Source organism: Salmo salar, chromosome ssa28 (assembly GCF_905237065.1).
Source record: "Salmo salar chromosome ssa28, Ssal_v3.1, whole genome shotgun sequence".
Lineage (NCBI taxonomy): Eukaryota > Metazoa > Chordata > Actinopteri > Salmoniformes > Salmonidae > Salmo > Salmo salar.
The window spans coordinates 496,584-517,981 of NC_059469.1; the positions used below are offsets into that span (position 1 = coordinate 496,584).

Sequence of the window (21,398 nt, forward strand, 5' to 3'; positions counted from 1 at the left end):
TACCCAGCCAGAAATAATCAGACACCCATTTTTCAAGCTAGCATATAATGTCACAAAAAACAAAACCACAGCTAAATGCAGCACTAACCTTTGATGATCTTCATCAGATGACAACCCTAGGACATTATGTTATACAATACATGCATGTTTTGTTCAATCAAGTTCATATTTATATCAAAAACCAGCTTTTTTACATTAGCATGTCACTAGCATGTGACTAGCATTCCCACCGAACACTGCCGGTGAATTTACTAAATTACTCACGATAGACGTTCACAAAAGACATAACAATTATTTTAAGAATTATAGATACAGAACTCCTCTATGCACTCGATATGTCCGATTTTAAAATAGCTTTTCGGTGAAAGCACATTTTGCAATATTCTCAGTAGATAGCCCGGCATCACAGGGCTAGCTATTTAGACACCCAGCAAGTTTAGCACTCACCAAAGTCAGATTTACTATAAGAAAAATGTTATTACCTTTGGTGTTCTTCGTCAGAATGCACTCCCAGGACTTCTACTTCAATAACAAATGTTGGTTTGGTCCCAAATAATCCATAGTTGTATCCAAATAGCGGCGTTTTGTTCGTGCGTTCAAGACACTATCCGCAAGGGTAAATAAGGGTTACGAGCATGGCGCATTTCGTGACAAAAAAATTGTAAATATTCCATTACCGTACTTCGAAGCATGTCAACCGCTGTTTAAAATCCATTTTTATGCCATTTTTCTCGTAAAAAAGTGATAATATTCCGACCGGGAATCTGCATTTAGGTAAACAGACGAAAGAAAATAAAGCATGGGGTCGACTCGGGCACGCGCCTAAGCCCATAGTACTCTGATCGGCCACTTGCCAAAAGCGATAATGTGTTTCAGCCAGAGGCTGCCTCGATATCGTTCAGCTTTTTCCCGGGCTCTGAGAGCCTATGGGAGCCGTAGGAAGTGTCACGTTAGAGCAAAGATCCTCAGTCTTCAATAAAAAGAGCCAAGATGAAGAACAACTTGTCAGACAGGCCACTTCCCATATAGAATCCTCTCAGGTTTTTGCCTGCCATATGAGTTCTGTCATACTCACAGACACCATTCAAACAGTTTTAGAAACTTTAGGGTGTTTTCTATCCAAAGCCAATAATTATATGCATATTCTAGTTACTGGGCAGGAGTAGTAACCAGATTAAATCGGGTACGTTTTTTATCCGGCCGTGTCAATACTGCCCCCTACCCCCAACAGGTTAAACAAATCAAAATATATTTGAGATTTGAGATTCTTCAAAGTAGCCCCCCTTTGACTTGATGACAGCTTTGCACACAAAAAAGTCCTGCAGGCTCTTGTTTTATCTCTTCTTGATTATTGTCCAGTCATATGGTCAACTGCTGCAAAGAAAGACCTAGTTAAACTGCAGCTGGCTGAGAACGGAGCGGCATGTTTTGCTCTTCATTGTAATCAGAGAGATAATATGCATGCTCCGTGTTTTGTTTTCCCATATGACTGGTGTTTTGTGTGTACTATTTAATGAAGCTGCCAGTTGAGGACTTGTGAGGCATCTGTTTCTCAAACTAGACACTCTAATGTACTTGTCCTCTTGCTCAGTTGTGCACCGTGGCCTCCCACTCCTCTTTCTACTCTGGTTAGAGCAAGTTTGCACTGTTCTGTGAAGGGAGTAGTACACATCTTCAGTTTCTTGGCAATTTCTCACATGAAATAGCTTTAATTTCTCAGAACAAGAAAAGACTGACAAGTTTCAGAAGGAAGTTATTTGTTTCTGGCCATTTTTAGCCTGTAATTGAACCCACAAATGCTGATGCTCCAGATACTAGTCTAAAGAAGGCCCGTTTTATTGCTTCTTTAATCAACAGTTTTCAGCTGTGCTAACATAATTGCCTAAGGGTTTTCTAATGATCAATTAGCCGTTTAAAATGATAAACTTGGATTAGCTAACACATTTACATTTAAGTCATTTAGCAGACGCTCTTATCCAGAGCGACTTACAAATTGGTGCATTCACCTTATGATATCCAGTGGAACAACCACTTTACAATAGTGCATCTAAATCTTTTAAGGGGGGGGGGGAGGGGGTAGGATTACTTTATCCTATCCTAGGTATTCCTTAACCTGTTTAGGATAGGGGGCAGTATTGACACGGCTGGATAAAAAACATACCCGATTTAATCTGGTTACCACTCCTACCCAGTAACTAGAATATGCATATACTTATTACATATGGATAGAAAACACGCTAAATTTTCTAAAACTGTTTGAATGGTGTCTGTGAGTATAACAGAACTCAAATGGCAGGTCAAAACCTGAGAGATTCCTTTACAGGAAGTGGCCTGTCTGACCATTTCTTGAACTTCTTTTCCATCTCTATCATTTACTAAGGATCTCTGCTCTAACGTGACACTTCCCACGTCGTCCATAGGCGCTCAGAGCCCGGGAAAAAACAGAATGTCGTCATTCCAGCCCCAGGCTGAAACACATTATCGCCTTTCTCAAGTGGCCGATCAAGGGACACTGGCTTATGCGCATGACCCCGACCGCCCCCGCCTTTGGGATTTTTTCCTCTGTTTGCCGAAAAGGAGATTCCCTGTCGGAATATTATCGCTTTTCTACGAGAAAAATGTCGTAAAAATTGATTTTAAACAGCGGTTGACATGCTTCGAAGTACGGTAATGGAATACTTAGAATTTTATTGTCACGAATTGCGCCATGCGCACGACACTTCTTTACTATTTCGGATAGTGTCTGGAACGCACGAACAAAACGCCGCTATTCGGATATAACGATGGATTATTTTGGACCAAACCAACATTTGTTATTGAAGTAGCAGTCCTGGGTGTGCATTCTGACGAAGACAACAAAAGGTAATCAAACTTTTATAATAGTAAATATGATTATGGTGAGTGCTAGATTTGCCGGGTGTCTAAATAGCGAGCCCGTGATGCCTGGGCTATGTACTTAGAATATTGCAAAATGTGCTTTCACCAAAAAGCTATTTTAAAATCGGACATATCGAGTGCATAGAGGAGGTCTGTATCTATAATTCTTAAAATAATTGTTATGCTTTTTGTGAACGTTTATCGTGAGTAATTTAGTAAAATGTTAGCGAATTCCCGGAAGTTTGCGGGGGTATGCTAGTTCTGAACGTCACATGCTAATGTAAAAAGCTGGTTTTTGATATAAATATGAACTTGATTGAACAAAACATGCATGTATTGTATAACATAATGTCCTAGGGTTGTCATCTGATGAAGATCATCAAAGGTGAGTGCTGCATTTAGCTGTCTTCTGGGTTTTGGTGACATTATATGCTGGCTTGAAAAATGGGTGTCTGATTATTTCTGGCTTGGTACTCTGCTGACATAATCTAATGTTTTGCTTTCGTTGTAAAGCCTTTTTGAAATTGGACAGTGTGGTTAGATTAACGAGAGTCTTGTCTTTAAATGGCTGTAAAATAGTCATATGTTTGAGAAATTGAAGTAATAGGATTTTTAAGGTTTTGAAAATCGCGCCACAGGCTGGCAGTGGCTGTTACGTAGGTGGGACGAATTCGTCCCGCCTAGCCTAGAGAGGTTAAAGAGGTGGGGTTTCAGGTGTCTCCGGAAGGTGGTGATTGACTCCGCTGTCCTGGCGTCGTGAGGGAGCTTGTTCCACCATTGGGGTGCCAGAGCAGCGAACAGTTTTGACTGGGCTGAGCGGGAACTGTGCTTCCTCAGAGGTAGGGGGGCCAGCAGGCCAGAGGTGGATGAACGCAGTGCCCTTGTTTGGGTAGAGGGCCTGATCAGAGCCTGAAGGTATGGAGGTGCCGTTCCCTTCACAGCTCCGTAGGCAATCACCATGGTCTTGTAGCGGATGCGAGCTTCAACTGGAAGCCAGTGGAGAGAGCGGAGGAGCGGGGTGACGTGAGAGAACTTGGGAAGGTTGAACACCAGACGGGCTGCGGCGTTCTGGATGAGTTGTAGGGGTTTAATGGCACAGGCAGGGAGCCCAGCCAACAGCGAGTTGCAGTAATCCAGACGGGAGATGACAAGTGCCTGGATTAGGACCTGCGCCGCTTCCTGTGTGAGGCAGGGTCGTACTCTGCGAATGTTGTAGAGCATGAACCTACAGGATCGGTTCACCGCCTTGATGTTAGTGGAGAACGACAGGGTGTTGTCCAGGATCACGCCAAGGTTCTTAGCACTCTGGGAGGAGGACACAAGGGAGTTGTCAACCGTGATGGCGAGATCATGGAACGGGCAGTCCTTCCCCGGGAGGAAGAGCAGCTCCGTCTTGCCGAGGTTCAGCTTGAGGTGGTGATCCGTCATCCACACTGATATGTCTGACAGACATGCAGAGATGCGATTCGCCGCCTGGTTATCAGAAGGGGGAAAGGAGAAGATTAATTGTGTGTCGTCTGCATAGCAATGATAGGAGAGACCATGTGAGGATATGACAGAGCCAAGTGACTTGGTGTATAGCGAGAATAGGAGAGGGCCTAGAACAGAGCCCTGGGGGACACCAGTGGTGAGAGCACGTGGTTCGGAGACAGATTCTCGCCACGCCACCTGGTAGGAGCGACCTGTCAGGTAGGACGCAATCCAAGCGTGGGCCGCGCCGGAGATGCCCAACTCGGAGAGGGTGGAGAGGAGGATCTGATGGTTCACAGTATCAAAGGCAGAAGATAGGTCTAGAAGGATGAGAGCAGAGGAGAGAGAGTTAGCTTTAGCAGTGCGGAGAGCCTCCGTGACACAGAGAAGAGCAGTCTCAGTTGAATGCCCAGTCTTGAAACCTGACTGATTAGGATCAAGAAGGTCATTCTGAGAGAGATAGCAGGAGAGCTGGCCAAGGACGGCACGTTCAAGAGTTTTGGAGAGAAAAGAAAGAAGGGATACTGGTCTGTAGTTGTTGACATCGGAGGGATCGAGTGCAGGTTTTTTCAGAAGGGGTGCAACTCTCGCTCTCTTGAAGACGGAAGGGACGTAGCCAGCGGTCAAGGATGAGTTGATGAGCGAGGTGAGGTAGGGGAGAAGGTCTCCGGAAATGGTCTGGAGAAGAGAGGAGGGGATAGGGTCAAGTGGGCAGGTTGTTGGGCGGCCGGCCGTCACAAGACGCGAGATTTCATCTGGAGAGAGATGGGAGAAAGAGGTCAAAGCACAGGGTAGGGCAGTGTGAGCAGGACCAGCGGTGTCGTTTGACTTAGCAAACGAGGATCGGATATCGTCAACCTTCTTTTCAAAATGGTTGACGAAGTCATCCGCAGAGAGGGAGGAGGGGGGGGAGGAGAATTCAGTACGGAGGAGAAGGTAGCAAAGAGCTTCCTAGGGTTAGAGGCAGATGCTTGGAATTTAGAGTGGTAGAAAGTGGCTTTAGCAGCAGAGACAGAAGAGGAGAATGTAGAGAGGAGGGAGTGAAAGGATGCCAGGTCCGCAGGGAGGCGAGTTTTCCTCCATTTCCGCTCGGCTGCCCGGAGCCCTGTTCTGTGAGCTCGTAGTGAGTCGTCGAGCCACGGAGCAGGAGGGGAGGACCGAGCCGGCCTGGAGAATAGGGGACAGAGAAAATCAAAGGATGCAGAAAGGGAGGAGAGGAGGGTTGAGGAGGCAGAATCAGGAGATAGGTTGGAGAAGGTTTGAGCAGAGGGAAGAGATGATAGGATGGAAGAGGAGAGAGTAGCGGGAGAGAGAGAGCGAAGGTTGGGACGGCGCAATACCATCCGAGTAGGGGCAGAGTGAGAAGTGTTGGATGAGAGCAAGAGGGAAAAGGATACAAGGTAGTGGTCGGAGATTTGGAGGGGAGTTGCAATGAGATTAGTGGAAGAACAGCATCTAGTAAAGATGAGGTCAAGCGTATTGCCTGCCTTGTGAGTAGGGGGGGAAGGTGAGAGGGTGAGGTCAAAAGAGGAGAGGAGTGGAAAGAAGGAGGCAGAGAGGAATGAGTCAAAGGTAGACGTGGGGAGGTTAAAGTCACCCAGAACTGTGAGAGGTGAGCCATCTTCAGGAAAGGAACTTATCAAGGCGTCAAGCTCATTGATGAACTCTCCAAGGGAACCTGGAGGGCGATAAATGATAAGGATGTTAAGCTTGAAAGGGCTGGTAACTGTGACAGCATGGAATTCAAATGAGGAGATAGACAGATGGGTCAGGGGAGAAAGAGAGAATGTCCACTTGGGAGAGATGAGGATTCCAGTGCCACCACCCCGCTGGCTCGATGCTCTAAGGGTATGCGAGAACACGTGGGCAGACGAAGAGAGAGCAGTAGGAGTAGCAGTGTTATCTGTGGTAATCCATGTTTCCGTCAGCGCCAGGAAGTCTAGGGACTGGAGGGTAGCATAGGCTGAGATGAACTCAGCCTTGTTGGCTGCAGACCGGCAGTTCCAGAGGCTGCCGGAGACCTGGAACTCCACGTGGGTCGTGCGCGCTGGGACCACCAGGTTAGAGTGGCAGCGGCCACGCGGTGTGAAGCGTTTGTATGGCCTGTGCAGAGGGGAGAGAACAGGGATAGACAGACACATAGTTGACAAGCTACAGAAGTGTTGTTTCTTGTATTATTGTCTCTTGTGTCTTTAGAGAACTGTTTCACTTTGATATCCTTTTTCTTCTGTCCTGATTTTCTCTTTCTTTTCTTCTGTTAACTAGATATTCTTTGTTGTTCTTCGTTAGCTAGCTAGCTTCTTCCAAAAGAGTCCCTAGCAACTGCTTAGCAACTGGTAAACAATTCAGCTAGCTAAGATAACTACAATTTTATGAAAAATAGTTATTTTTCAAAAGCCTATCTTCTTTGTTTGTTGCTTGTTTTTTCTCCTATTCAGTCTTGCAGTTTTCTTTTGCTTTTTTCCGATGTACTTCACTCTAAAAACCATGTAAATTTCAATATTTGTAGGAGCTCATTTTTCAGCTGCTGCTGCTCAAATTGGAGTTCCAGAACAAATGTAAATGTAAATGTAAGCTAACACAACATGCCATTGGAATACAGGAGTGATGGTTGCTGATAATGGGCCTCTTTACGCCTATGTAGATATTCCATACAAAAGCAGCTGTTTCCAGCTACAATAGTCATTTACCACATTAACAATGTCTACACTGTATTTCTGATCAATTTGATGTTATTTTAATGGACAAAAAATGTGCTTTCTTTTCTTTCAAAAACAAGGACATTTCTAAGTGACCCAAAACTTTTCAATGGTAGTGTATAATATATGCCATTTAGCAGACATTTTTATCCAAAGCGACTTGCAGTCGTACGTGCATATGTAGCAATTGTCCCAGGGATTAAACTCACTATCCTTTCGTTGCAAGCACCATGCTTTACAAAGTGAGCTACAGAGGACGAGTAAGGAAAATTTTAACCCACGTAACCCCAACATTACCCCAAGTTTTCACCATTATTGTAAAGCCCTAGTTATTTTGTTGCTTTGATATTTCATATGATTAGGGATGTATTTACATTTTCCCCTAAGGTCATCCCTGTTACATGAACTGAACTTTCGTTTTAATATATTTTATAGATTTTTGTTTCTCCCAAAGAAACATAGACCATCTAATAGTCAAATCATAGTGTAAAAGCAGGTGAGCTGGTTCTACTCTTTTTGGCCATTTCCTGTTGTTTTGTGGTTGAAAACTGAGTGTGTCAAGCATACCACGTCAACCCTGTTACCCATAGATAGATAGGCTAGAAATGTTTTGAGAAGTGTAAATGTTTTGTTACGCTCCCGCTCCCTGTTGCACACAACAAGCTTCTATTCCCTCTGTCACAATGAGAGCTATGGCTAAATTAAGATGACATTTTCAACCCTGTTATGGTCAACCCTGTCACTTTAATTGTTACTTTTATAGTCATATTTCTTAATATAACCTCTTGAGTTGGGGAAACATGTTTGTTATGAAGTTAAACGTGTGCTCTTATGACATAGGGTAAAAAGTAGGTGAAATAATAGTTACCCAAAAGGGGTAAGAGAAGGGATATAAGCTGTTAGTGGGATAGAGGAGTAGTCAAGGGAAAATGCTTTGTGTGTTTGTGTGTTTGTGTGTGTGTGTGTGCGTCCGCGCACGTGCTTTCATGTGTGTGTTTGGCATGCCAAGTCTCAAATGCTGTCAAGTCCTCTTTGTGCCCCACAAACGCACACTTTCTCAAGTCCTAACTTCAATCTGTCATTCTTAGCTACCCTCTTCCTCTTGAGTTCATTGTCCTCCTTCTTTCTACGTAGCTTCTCAGAGTAACATGTGAAACAAAACTTCTGATAGTTTGACAGCATGTATTGCTTAACTGGAAGCATTTTGTTCAGCAAGTAGTTAGACTTCTTAACGATCAGACCCTTTTTTTTCAATTTCCTCCTAAAATAACGTACCCAAATCTAACTGCCTGTAGCTCAGGACCTGAAGCAAAGACGCATATTCTTGATACCATTTGAAAGGAAACACTTTGAAGTTTGTGGAAATGTGAAATTAATGTCGGAGAATATAACACCTTAGATCTGGTAAAATATCTAATGTGTTTGAAATGAAAGACACTGATGTAGGATTATGTGTAATTCAGATATTGTCCACAAGATGGTAGGAGTGTGTGTGCAAAGTTTCAGACTGATCCAGTGAAGAATTACATCACTTCACAATATTGTCTGCCAGGTCTGCCAGGAGTTTGCCCAAATGTGCCAAATTGGTCAATTTATAAATTTTCAAGTACATAACTATTGAGAACATGCAAAAAAAATGTTTTTACACACTCCCAGGAATGTCATACTTGATGGATCATTAGCTTCCCTACAGAAAAGGCACTAACCTTCACACATCTGGATGGCCGCGCGGGGTGGGTGTGGAGCCAGAGACAGCAGTGTGGTCAAATTGTAGAACCCAGTTCCTACATTTGAATATAAAAATGTATTTTATAAAAAAAAAACTACACTACATTTTATCCCTCAGGATGCCAAATCAGAGCAAGATTACTGAATGTAAGTACATTATTTACCTTCAGAGGTGAATGTATCAAACCAGTTGCCATGATACAAGTGTTTTGTTGATGTGCACTATCCTCAAACAATAGCATGGTATTTTCTCACTGTAATAGCTACTGTAAATGGGACACTGCAGCAGTTAGATTAACAATAATTTAAGCTTTCTGCCCATATAAGACATGTCCATGTCAACAAGTTGGCTGTTGTTTGCAACGTCATTCTAGTCACATTATCGCATATTGAGCAACAACTGTCCCGGTTTAGGGACACCGATCTGATAGAGGTTTTGTGTGTTGAAACTTTTGTGATGACAGAGGGACAGCATGGTGTATGGCATGCTGACATACATAGCCAGTTCTATGTTATGACATGTTTTGAAGAAGAAGAATATCGGGAAGCAATGACAAAAGTTATAGTCTCCTTCCCACTGCATCAATGTCAAATTGATTCCTCTGAAGAAAACCAAGCCTTAATTTCCTAGTTTAATGCTTCCTAAACGGAATCCCCTTGAAGTGTCTTGTCAGAATATATACTGTGCTTTGCTCTGATTGGTTTCATTCAGTGTTCTGACTGCAAGTGTTTCAGCTCCTGTGTTATCTTCAATATCCTCAATGAAAACTACCGAAATATATCACCCTATAATATTTAAGGCATCATCCTATATTTACAGTATATTTCTACAGATGTAACATTATTACTAAAGAGATTTTGTATTCGTTACAGTAGGTCCAACCCCCTCAGTATGTCATTTGGTGTGAAAAAAGGCATTGAACATGGATGAGATAAGGACGAAAGGCAGGAGATGATGGATCTAGAGTGGTCATTCAATTTACTATAAAGATCATCTTACAAACTGACCTGACTGACCCAGGAGTTGTTGTTGTTGTAGCGACCCCCCCATGGCGTTGGCCCAGACAGAGGGTCTGTGTAACAGCCAATCAGGATAATGTGTCATTCTCAATTACTAGGGCACCTAATCCACTGTTTTAAACTTGTGGAGAGCCAGAAGGGTGGCATTTAGTCATCAGGAAAAGCAGCTTTCCTTTGTTATTGATTAAGCCAATAATCTCAAAGTTGTAAAGTCTAGATTGGAAAGGTTTGAAGTCTAGATTGGAGGATCAGAAATGCTTGTTTGTACCTGCATGTCTGCAGGAGTGAACAGTATTCTATAGGGATTATGGATTACTTTTCTAGGTTATCTGAGGCAAAGCTGTTCACCCTTTATTGTACTACTGCTACTCTCACTCATTCACCTTACTATCTTATTCAATCATTCACTACCTCAGTTCTTTACTCTTACACTTAATCCCCCAGTCATTGCTTCACTCATTAACAGACAATCTCCATGTGTAACACACATGATCAGAAATGTATGACTTCTCACTACCTACTGTATGCTTCTTTCTCTCTCTCCATCCCTCTCTCCCTCTTTTACAGGTATGGTGACTAGAGATCTGCTGGAAGCAACCTATGGGCCTGTTGGTCCCATTTGTCCACGATGTCCTTATTCTTACTGAGTAGGAAAGAAGATCTCCTCAAGATACACTCCTCTCGCTTCTTTATCATTCTCTCTCTTCCTGGCCTCGTGATGTGCAGAGTGTGAGGTCATGTCCCAGTCTGGAAAAGTCATTCATCTGTATGCGGAGGTGAGGTCAGCCCCAGAGCAGGATGGGAAGGGGGGCTTGGGAGGAGGAGTGGAGGGGCTTGGGACTGGGAGTGACTCAGCCTCAGCACAGGATCGGCCTGCGGGGCTTTTGTCCCAGCTAGCCTGCCAGACAAAATGCCAAACTCCTACCAAAGCTCCAACACACCGCCTGGCCCATAACTTCACCCACACCCAGTCTCCCTCCAGACACAAAGTGAGCTTCCAGCTCCACCAAGGTAGTGGCACCCAATCGCCTAGCACCTCCCATCAACAGAGTTTACCAGCAGCACTGACCCACTCCCCAGTCTTTTCTGGGACTGGGAAGAGCACCACCCCACACACACACCCCTCCAAAGGGCAGGGGGTGGGGGGCAATGGCAAACGGTCGGTGGTCACCTTCAGCTACATTGAGAAGGCTAACGTCAAGACAGTGGAGAGCCCACAGAACTCAGCCTGTCAGAGGAGGTCTAGGGAGGAGCAGTCGTCCCCACCTTCCCACCCCCGGAATAAACTCAGCGACCCCATCTGGTTGGGTAGTCCTGGCTCCTCATGCAGCTCCATTCCCAAACTAGCGTTTTGTCCCCCAGGGGGTCACCAGCAGCAGCCGGCAGGCTCTCCCAGCCTCCGCCACCCTGTCTTGGATCCTGACGGTATTGCGGCCACCCAGCGTGCCCTGGAGGAGTTTGGGTTTGGTTCCCCCCTGTTCAGGAGTAAGGTCATCCATGGGCTCGAGCAGAGTCCCAGGGGCTCCCGCCACAACCTGCAGGCCCGCTGCCTGTCCTGGGCCGGTGGTTCTCCTGTCCAGCGCCACAGCGCCTGCAATAATCTCCACAATAATCACGCTGTGGATGCAGATAGAAACCGGGCCATTTGCGGGCCATTACCCAGGAGCTCAGCCTCAGTCCAGCTTTCGTCCCATGCTAAGCAGGCCGCTCTGGGGATGTCTCCTAACTCAAGACCCTGTTCGTGCATGGGGCTCCAGGCCCAGAGCCCACACCACTGGGCAGGTCTGGACAAAGCATTAGCAGGTAGTCCAACCACACAGAAACAAGTGCACAAGCCCTGTAACAGCAGTTCCTCCTCTCAAGGGACCATCATCCAACTTGAAAATAAACTAGGGGCGGGAACTGTACTGAATCAGCTAAGTTGTAGCAAACCCTCCTCCCCAGCCAACAGCCCTGAAGTGGCCCGGAGGCTTGCAGAGGAGGCTACTAAAGTATCCTCTATTTTAGCAGAGGTAAAGAGGAACTCATTGACATTGCACAATGCTTTAGACGAAGTTGAGAGCCCCAACTCTGTATGTATGTCTGGAGAAGCTGACAGTTCTGTCCCAAATGCACAAGGGCAACATTTGCAGCATCAGACAGTTAAGATGAATATCCCTTTACATGGCCAACACACACCAGCGTCGAACGACACTGGCTCTCACCGGGCTGGAAACTCTTTACCATCGTCACGCACACAGGACTCAAACTCTCCAACAACAACTAATCACGGGACACAGCATGGAAGAGGGCAGGCTCTGGCTCAGAGCTCCATTCTATCAGACACAGTAGTGAGTGTAGGAGGGTCCCCTGCCCTGCCTTCACGCTTCATCCGTCCATCTATTCCCCCAACCGAGACCAGCTCCCCTCTGAAAGACCCCAGGCTGCTGAGAGCCCAGCTCAGAGTCACAGAAAGCCCCACACTGCATCGCTGCCGGCCCCCTCAGTACACTAGAGATTTCTGGTCGTTCGAGCCGGACAGGAGAGCCGACTTCTCCTGCTTTGACAGGGGGGATAGTGCCGAGCTGGCTCGTAGGCTCTACATACGCCAAAGTGTGGTGGAAGCCCCTGTCAGCTGGACCTCCAGGCAGCCCTGGAGCCACCTAGTGGGGGAGGAGAGCAGAAACTCCAGTTCCAACCCCATACACGGACCTGGACCTGGGCAGCAGCCCCTAAGCGTGGCCCAGCAGAAAAGGGCCGAGCGTAGGAGGAGGGAGGTTCTGCTGCTGGGCCCTGTGGTGCTGGACTCGCCAGAGGAGGATGAGGGCCTGAATGGGGATGGGGAAGAGGTTCACGGACCAGGGCAACAGATAGGCCTGCTGAGGGTGGAGGAGCCTCCAGAGGGGGAGCAAATCAGGGTAGCAGGGTCCTCATCACGCAGCTCCAGCGGGGTGACCGGCAGCCTGGGGGAAAGGGACTGTGTGTCCCCAGAGTCCAGTCAGTCCAGCCACCAGAGCAACGAGACAGGGGCTGCCACCTCAGGGATACAGGTGAGACATTATTCTTCATACATGTTGCATTGAAATATTCATTTTAATATATTGATGTTAACCTCTCTCGGGTATGTGGGACGAAATCGTCCCACCTAGTCAACAGCCAGTGGAATCGAGTGGCGTGAAATACAAAAACCGTAAAAATGCTATAACTTCAATTTCTCAAACATATGACTATTTTACACCATTTTAAAGACAAGACTCTCATTAATCTAACCACATTGTCCGATTTCAAAAAGGCTTTACAGCGAAAGCAAAACATTAGATTATGTCAGGAGAGTACCCAGCCAGAAATAATCACACAGACATTTTTCAAGCTAGCAAATATGTCACAAAAACCCAAACCACAGCTAAATGCAGCACTAACCTTTGATGATCTTCATCAGATGACACTCCTAGGAAATTATGTTATACAATACATGCATGTTTTGTTCAATGAAGTTCATATTTATATCAAAAAACAGCTTTTTACATTAGCATGTGACGTTCAGAACTAGCAAACACCGAAAACTTCCGGTGAATTTACTAAATTACTCTTGATAATCGTTTACAAAATACATAAATTATTTAAAGAATTATAGATACAGAACTCCTTTATGCAATCGCGGTGTCAGATTTTAAAATTGCTTTTCGGCAAAAGCACATTTTGCAATATTCTGAGTAGATAGCTCGGCCATCAAGGCTAGCTAAACAGACACTCGCCAACATCGAGGCTCACTAAACTCAGAATTACTATAAGAAAAATTGGATTACCTTTGCTGTTCTTCGTCAGAATGCACTCCCAGGACTTTGGTTCAAAATAATCCATAGTTATGTTCAAATATCCTCCGTTTTGTTCCGTTTTGTTCCGTTTTGTTCGTGCGTTCAGGTCCCTATCCGAACGGTGACGCGCGGACGCATGTCGTGACAAAAAAATTCTAAATATTCCATTACCGTACTTAGAAGCATGTCAAACGCTGTTTAAAATCAATTTTTATGCTATTTTTCTCGTAAAATAGCGATAATATTCCAACCGGGCGACGTTGTTTTCGTTCAAAGGCTGAAAGAAAAACATGGCCACTTCTCGGGGCCATGTCTCCTGTCTCTGAGCCACCAGCCTGACCACTCACAAACAGCGCTCCTGTACCTAGCCCAGAGACAGCAGAGATCTCATTCCACTTTCTGGCGCCTTCAGAGAGCCTATGGGAGCCTTAGAAATTGTCACGTTAAAGCAGAGATCCTGTATTTTCGACAGAGATGCCACAGAAGCACAAGAAATGGTCAGAGAGGGCACTTCCTGTATGGAATCTTCTCAGGTTTTGGCCTGCCATATGAGTTCTGTTATACTCACAGACACCATTCAAACAGTTTTATAAACTTTAGAGTGTTTTCTATCCAAATCTACCAAATATGTGCATATTCTCGATTCTGGAAAAGAGTAGTAACCAGTTTAAATCGGGTACGTTTTTTATCCGGCCGTGAAAATACTGCCCCCTACCCTAGAGAGGTTAACTAAATATATTTTGTATTTTGTTAATTTTACCATGTGTGTGTGACTGTAAAAGAGTGCCACCAACTGATAGGGATGCCAGTTTAGAGGACGTAAATGACCGGTAGGAGACAGATGTACGGAACACACGTTTATTACCACACGCCAAACAAGGAGGATAGACAACTGCAATTGTTGTAGTCATAGTGTATAGTGGTTTTGTGGTCATTCACGCACTGGACTGCCTAACAGACATGGTGGTAGCTTGGGTCCAGTGGTGAGTTGTGTTGAGGTGGTGCAGGTGGTGAGTTCTTCTGATCTGTTGTCTCTGCACCCCTGTGTCCAACTAAAGAACTGGCAGGAAAAGGGGTCTGTTACCTCAACTAATAGGGCCTGTGATTGGCTGACCAGGTCAGCTGACTGTGTTCCTTGGCAACCTGGTCCCTAACACAGAGGTGTAAAGTGCCCTATGCCACTGAACAATAGGTCAGGCTGAGGCAGAGGATGGTAGCTTCCTTAGCAGTAAAAGGCTACAAAACGTGTCTCTCCATATCATATCAAATTGAATTGGTCACATACACATATTTAGCAGATGTTATTGTGGGTGTAGCAAAATGCTTGTGTTCCTAGCTCCAACAGTTCAGTAGTATCTAACAAGAATACACACAAATCTAAAAGTAAAAGAATGGAATTAAGAAATATATAAATATTAGATTTAGCAATGTCGGAGTAGCATTGACTAAAATACAGTGGAATAGAATACAGTATATACATATGAGGAATAGAAGAAGACAGAAGAATGCTGTTCATTGACAATAGCTCAGCCAATCACAGGCCCTATTAGTTGAGGTAACAGACCACTTTTCCTGCCAGTTCTCAGCATTTAAACATTGTTTAAACATTATTAAAGTGGCCAGTGATTCCAAGTCTATGTATATGGGGCAGCAGCCTCTAAGGTGCAGGGTTATGTAACCGGGTGGAAGCCGGCTAGTGATGGCTATTTAAAACCTGTTAAGGTATAGGGGGCAGTATTTTCACGGCCGGATGAAAAACGTACCCAAATTAAACTGCCTACTACTCGGGCCCAGAAATTAGAATATGCATATTATTAGTAGATTTGGATAGAAAACACTCTGAAGTTTCTAAAACTGTTTGAATGATGTCTGTGAGTATAACAGAACTCATATGGCAGGCAAAAACCTGAGAAAAATCCAACCAGGAAGTGGGAAATCTGAGGATTGTAGTTCTTCTTTTGAATCCCTATCGAAACTACAGTGTCTGGTCACGTTGCACTTCCTAAGGCTTCCATTGGCTGTCAACAGCCTTCAGAAAGTTTTTTCATCATTCTCCTGTTACTGGGCAGAGAATAGTAGCTCAGTCAATGAGTGGACTGCCTGAGGACAAAGGGCTTGGTGATGCGCGATCCCGCGAGCGCGCCGTTCCTTCTTTTTCTCCTGGAATGAATACGCTATTGTCCGGTTGGAATATTATTGCATTTTTACATAAAAAATACCCTAAAGATTGATTGTAAACAACGTTTGACATGTTTCTACGAACGGTAATGGAACATTTTGACTTTTCGTGTCTCGAATTACGCTCGCGCATTATGCCTTTGGATAGTGACCTGAATGCACGAACAAAACTGAGGTTTTTGGACATAAATATGGATTATTTCGAACAAAAATAACATTTCTTGTGGAAGTAGCAGTCCTGGGAGTACATTCTGACGAAGATCAGCAAAGGTAAGAGAATATTTATAATACTAATTCTGAGTTTAGTTGACCCCAGAACTTGGCGGGTATCTGTATAGCTTGCTTTGATGGCGAGCTATGTACTCAGAATTTTGAAAAATTTGCTTTCTCCGTAAAGCTATTTTAAAATCTGACACAGCGGTTGCATCAAGGAGTAGTGTATCTTTAATTCTTTAAATCATTTGTATGTATTTTGTCAACGTTTATGATGAGTATTTTTGTAAATTGATGTGCTCATTCACCGGAGGTTCTGGTGGGAATACATTATCTGAACATCACGCGCCAATGTAAAATGCTGTTTTTGGATATAAATATGAACTTTATCGAACAAAACATACATGTATTGTGTAACATGATGTCCTAAGAGTGTTATCTGATGAAGATCGTAAAAGGTTAGTGCTTCATTTAGCTGTATTTTGGGGTTTTGTGAGACATCTCCTTGCTTGGAAAATGGTTGTGTGGTTATTTTTGTCTATGTACTCTCCTAACATAATCTAATGTATCTTTTAAAATGGTGTGTATCTTTTAGTGTATCTTTTAAAATGGTGTAAAATAGTGGTATGTTTGAGAAATTTTAATTATTAGATTTTTTATGTTTTGTGTTTCACGCCCTGCTGTTCCATTGGATGTTGGCTAGCGGAACGCCTGTCCTTAACAGGTTTTAACAGTCTGATGGCCTTGACATAGAGGCTGTTCTTCAGTCTCTTGGCCCCAGCTTTGATGCACCTGTACTGACCTCGCCTTCTGGATGATAGCGGGGTGAACAGACCGTGGCTCGGGTGGTTGATGTCCTTGATGATCTTTTTGTCCTTTCTGTGACATCGGATGCTGTAGGTGTCCTGGAGGGCAGGTAGTTTGCCCCCAGTGATGCGTTGGGCAGACCACAGATCACCCTCTGCCCTCTGGGCAGATCACCCTCTGAAGAGCCCTGCGGTTGCGGGCGGTGCAGTTGCCATACCAGTCTGTGATACAGCCCGACAGGATGCTCTCAATTGTGCATCTGTAAAAGTTTGTGAGGGTCTTAGATGCCAAGTCAAATTTCTTCAGCCTCCTGAGGTTCCGTTGTGTCTTCTTCACCACACTGTCTATGTGGGTGGACCATTTCAGATTGTCAGTGATATGAATGCAGAGGCACTTGAAGCTTTCCACCTTCTCCACTGCGGTCCTGCCAATATGGATAGGGGCGTGCTGGACCCAGTTGCACAGGGCGGGGTTCAGATCCAGGGCACCAAGCTTAATGATGAACATGGAGGGTACTATGGTGTTGAATGCTGAGCTATAGTCAATGAACAGCATTCTTCTATCTTCTTCTATTCCTCTTGTCCAGATGGGATAGGGCAGTGTGCAGTGCGATGGTGATTGCAAGTTGAAATGGGTCTAGGGTGCCAGGTAAGGTAGAGGTGATATGATCCTTACCTAGCCTCTCAAAGCACTTCATGATGACAGAAGTAATGCTACCACCACACATAGTGCTATCACCACACATAGACAGTGTGGTGATAGTCATTTATCTCAGTTACCTTTGCTTTCTTGGGTACATGAACAATGGTGGACATCTTGAAGCAAGTGGGGACAGCACACTGGGATAGGGAGAGATGAATATGTCCATAAACACTCCAGCCAGCTGGTCTGTGCATGCTCTGAAGACGCGGCTAGGGATGCTGTCTTGCCCGGCAGCCTTACGAGGGTTAACACGCTTAAATGTCTTACTCATGTCGACCATGGAGAAGGGGAGCCCACAGTCCTTGGTAGCGGGACACGTCGATGGCACTGTGTTATCCTCAAAGCGGGCGAAGAAGGTGTTTAGCTTGTCCGGAAGCAAGACGTGGTATGTGCGACGTGGCTGGTTTTCCCTTTGTAGTCTGTGATTGTCTGTAGACCCTGCCACATAAGCCTCGTGTCTGAGCCATTGAATTGCGACACCATTTTGTCTCTGTACTGACGTTTTGCCTGTTTGATTGCCTTACAGAGGGAATAACTACACTGTTTGTATCCGGCCATATTCCCAGTCACCTTGCCATGATTAAATGCGGTGGTTCGCGCTTTCAGTCTTGCACAAATGCTGCCATCTATCCATGGTTTCTGGTTTAGGTAGGTTTAATAGTCACAGTGGATACAACATCTCCTATACACTTCCTTATGAACTCAGTCATTGTATCCATGTATTAGTCTATGTTATTCTCAGAGGCTACCTAGAACATATCCCAGTCCGCGTGATCAAAACATTTTGAAGTATGGATTCTGATTGGTCAGACTGTCACGCCTGCTCAGGCTCCTATGCCTCAGCTGGCTTGCTAGGCTCCCATGCCTCTGCCGGTTCGTTGGAATTTTACACCCAGCTGGCTTGTCCGGCGCCCGTGCCTCGCCTGGCCCGTCATGCTCGACAAGGTGGGACGCTGGGTGGCTAGGGGTACTGTCACGCCTGCTCCTGCTCTTCCCCCCTGGCACTCGAGGGCGCCAGGCTGCCCTGCATTACGCATTCCTGCCACCATCATTAAGCAGACCTGCCTTCCCTCGTCACGCGCATTAGGGATTTATTGGACTCACCTAGACTCAATCACCTGTTTATTACCTCCCTTATATTTGTCAGTTCCCCAGCTGTGTTCCCCGCTGCTGCATTAATTGTCACACGTCTGTGTTTTACCCGGTTCTGACACTGTTCCTGTCCTGTTCCATGTCTGTTCCTCATTAAATGTTGACTCCCCGTACCTGCTTCTCTACTTCAGTGTCGTCCTTACACAGACACGCGTTGACTAGACCTTAGCACGGGTACTTCCAGTTTGAGTTTCTGCCTATAGGAAGGGAGGAGCAAAATGGAGTCGTGATCAGATTTGCCGAAGGGAGGGTGGGGGAGGGCCTTGTAGGCATTTCGAAGTTGAGTAGGAGTGTTCCAATGTTTTTTCAGCGCGAGTACTACAGTCAATGTTTTGGTCGAACTTCGGTAGCATTTTCCTCAAATTTGCTTTGTTAAAATCCCCAGCTACAATTAATGCTCCTCTGGATATGTGGTTTCCAGTTTGCATAAAGTCCAGTGTAGTTCTTTGAGGGCCATCATGGTATCGGCTTGATGGGGAATATACACGGCTGTAACTTTCACCGAAGATAATTCTCTTGGGAGGTAATACGGTCGGCATTTGATTGTGAGGTATTCTAGGATGGGTGAACAAAATCACACTAATTACACTATGAGTAGTTAATCATGAAACATACACCCCCGCCTTTCTTCTTCTCGGAGAGTACTTTATTCCTGTATGCGCAATATACTGAGAGCCCAGCTGGCTGTATGGACGGGGACAGTATATCCCGAGAGAGCCATGTTTCCGTGAAACAGAGTATGTTACAATTCCTGATGTCTCTCTGGAAGGAGATCCTCGCCCTGAGCTCGTCTACTTTATTATCCAGAGACTGAAGATTAGTGAGTAATGTACTCGGAAGTGGTGGATGGTGTGCACGCCTCCTGAGTAGGACTAGAAGTCCAATCCAAATACCTCTTCTCCGCCGGCAGTGTTTTGGAGCAGCCTCTGGAATAAGTTTAATTGCACTGGGAGGTATGAACAGCGGAACCAATTCGGGAAGTCGTATTCCTGGTCGTCATGCTGGTGAGTTACTGCCACTCTGATATCCAAATGTTGTTTCCCTCTGTATGTAATAACACAAAGTATTTTCTGGGCTAATAACGTAAGAAATAACACCCCAAAAAACAATACTGAAAAGTTGCTTAGGAGCTAGAATCAGAGCTTCCGTATCTGTCGGCGCCATGTCTCCCAGGGCTAGAGAGAGGGATAAGAAGAGAGGGTTTTTTGTATATGTGTACATGTCTGTGTGTATGTCTCTTTGGTTGTTCCAGACGGACAGTGGTTCTGCAGTCCCAGGCCCCTCCCTCCACTCTCAGAGGATAGCTCGTGCCAAGTGGGAGTTCCTATTTGGGACCCCCGCTGAGGAGGATGCCAGCAGGGGGGAGAAAAGTGAGAGCATATTTACCACCCATACTCATTACCCATAGAGAAAGATACAGCATTCGCTATATACAGTATTTATCGCTATGACTATGTCTATGGCTCTTTAACTGTATAGAATAGACCAGTGGTATTCAAAGTCAGGGTCGCAACCCCTAGTGGGTTTTCAGGGAACTGCAGTGGGGTCACCAAAATAAAATACTAATATTTAGAGTACAGATTATTGTATGGGACAATATACAAACTTTTTGGAGAAAGATAATAGAAACATTTTATTGTATTGAGTAAATGTATTTATTGGTTTATTTTAATTTCGATAAGAGATGAAAATGCAATGAATTTATGGTTATTTGTTGATGTAAAAATCGAAATGTACCAGTTGTGAGGTTGTGTCATTAGATTTGGGGTAGGGTGGGGTCGAGAGAAGTTCTTGGGAAAAAAATGTTGTCCCCGGTGAAAAAGTTTGAATACCACTGGGGTAGACACTATACTGTACTATGTGAGTCAAGTGACATGAAATTTATCATAACACATGTCAAAACATGCTCAGAGGTCAGTCTTCAGCAACCTTACAACAGCGTTAGGATTAGCATGGCAGCACAGTAATTTTCCGTTCCTTTTCAGTGATATCAACTGCTTCTTCTGTTCCATCATGACAGATACCATCGAGGCCTCGACAGCTCCTCCTAGTGGCCAGTCCAGTGAATCCCCCACCCCCACGCCCCCCCATCTCCCTCCCCCTCATCTTGGCTAATCATGAGGTGCAGCACGTGGAGGTGGAGCTGGTGACTCCTCACCCAGCTGTGGCGGGGGGCGTCGCCCAAGACGGGCATCATCCGGATGACCCTCAAGTACTCGGAGACGGACCTGGATGCCGTGCCCCTGCGCTGTTACCGTGAGACCGACATCGATGAGGTGCTTTTGGCTGAGCAGGAAGACGCCGACTCAGCATTTGGCAGTAACCGTAGCGTGAAAAGCACGTCGGGTACAGACAGCAGCCCCCTGGGTGTCTGTCCCTATGAGAGCACAAGCGCGGAGGAGGAGGAGGTGGAAGGAGAGGAGGAGGAAGAGGAGCTGGAGGAGGAGGAGGAGGTGGTGAGCTGGGCCTCAGTGAGGATGCAAGGGGACATTAAGAGACAGCAGCAGCAGCAGGTGATTAGTCAGCTGCTGAAGAGGTGAGATGGACATAGACACATAGGCACTTAGAAACACACACGCACAAATGCAACACACACGTGCACGCTCGCACACACACATTCCTAAAAATATACTTTAAAATATGCTTACACACACATAATCATACACACTTATATAATGCAGAGACACAAACACATGCTCACACATTTGAAGTTTGACAGGATTTTTATTACAGACTGCTATGAGTACTATCTATTTCT

General features: G+C 45.2%; 2 protein-coding genes across 5 annotated transcripts in view; both read left to right on the forward strand.

The window, feature by feature from the left end:
- LOC123723868 (uncharacterized) overlaps positions 1 to 20,755 on the forward strand; it is a 46,926-nt gene extending 26,171 nt beyond the window's left edge. For 2 of the 3 annotated variants that reach the window (XM_014178989.2, XM_045710135.1), the window contains exons 2-4: positions 10,362 to 12,823; positions 19,893 to 20,010; positions 20,661 to 20,755. In XM_014178989.2, coding sequence (XP_014034464.2) covers positions 10,532 to 12,823; positions 19,893 to 20,010; positions 20,661 to 20,755 — 2,505 coding nt within the window. In that variant the 5' untranslated portion in view covers positions 10,362 to 10,531. Of the gene's footprint in view, positions 1 to 10,361; positions 12,824 to 19,550; positions 19,645 to 19,892; positions 20,011 to 20,660 lie in introns of all 3 variants that reach the window. The other variant, XM_045710136.1, reaches the window with a different exon arrangement.
- Positions 20,715 to 21,398, forward strand: part of LOC106589263 (PH and SEC7 domain-containing protein 1) — a 64,293-nt gene continuing 63,609 nt past the window's right edge. For both annotated transcript variants that reach the window (XM_014178990.2, XM_014178988.2), the window contains exon 1: positions 20,715 to 21,176. In XM_014178990.2, the coding sequence (XP_014034465.2) occupies positions 20,842 to 21,176 (335 nt within the window). In that variant the 5' untranslated portion in view covers positions 20,715 to 20,841. The remainder of the gene's footprint in view (positions 21,177 to 21,398) is intronic.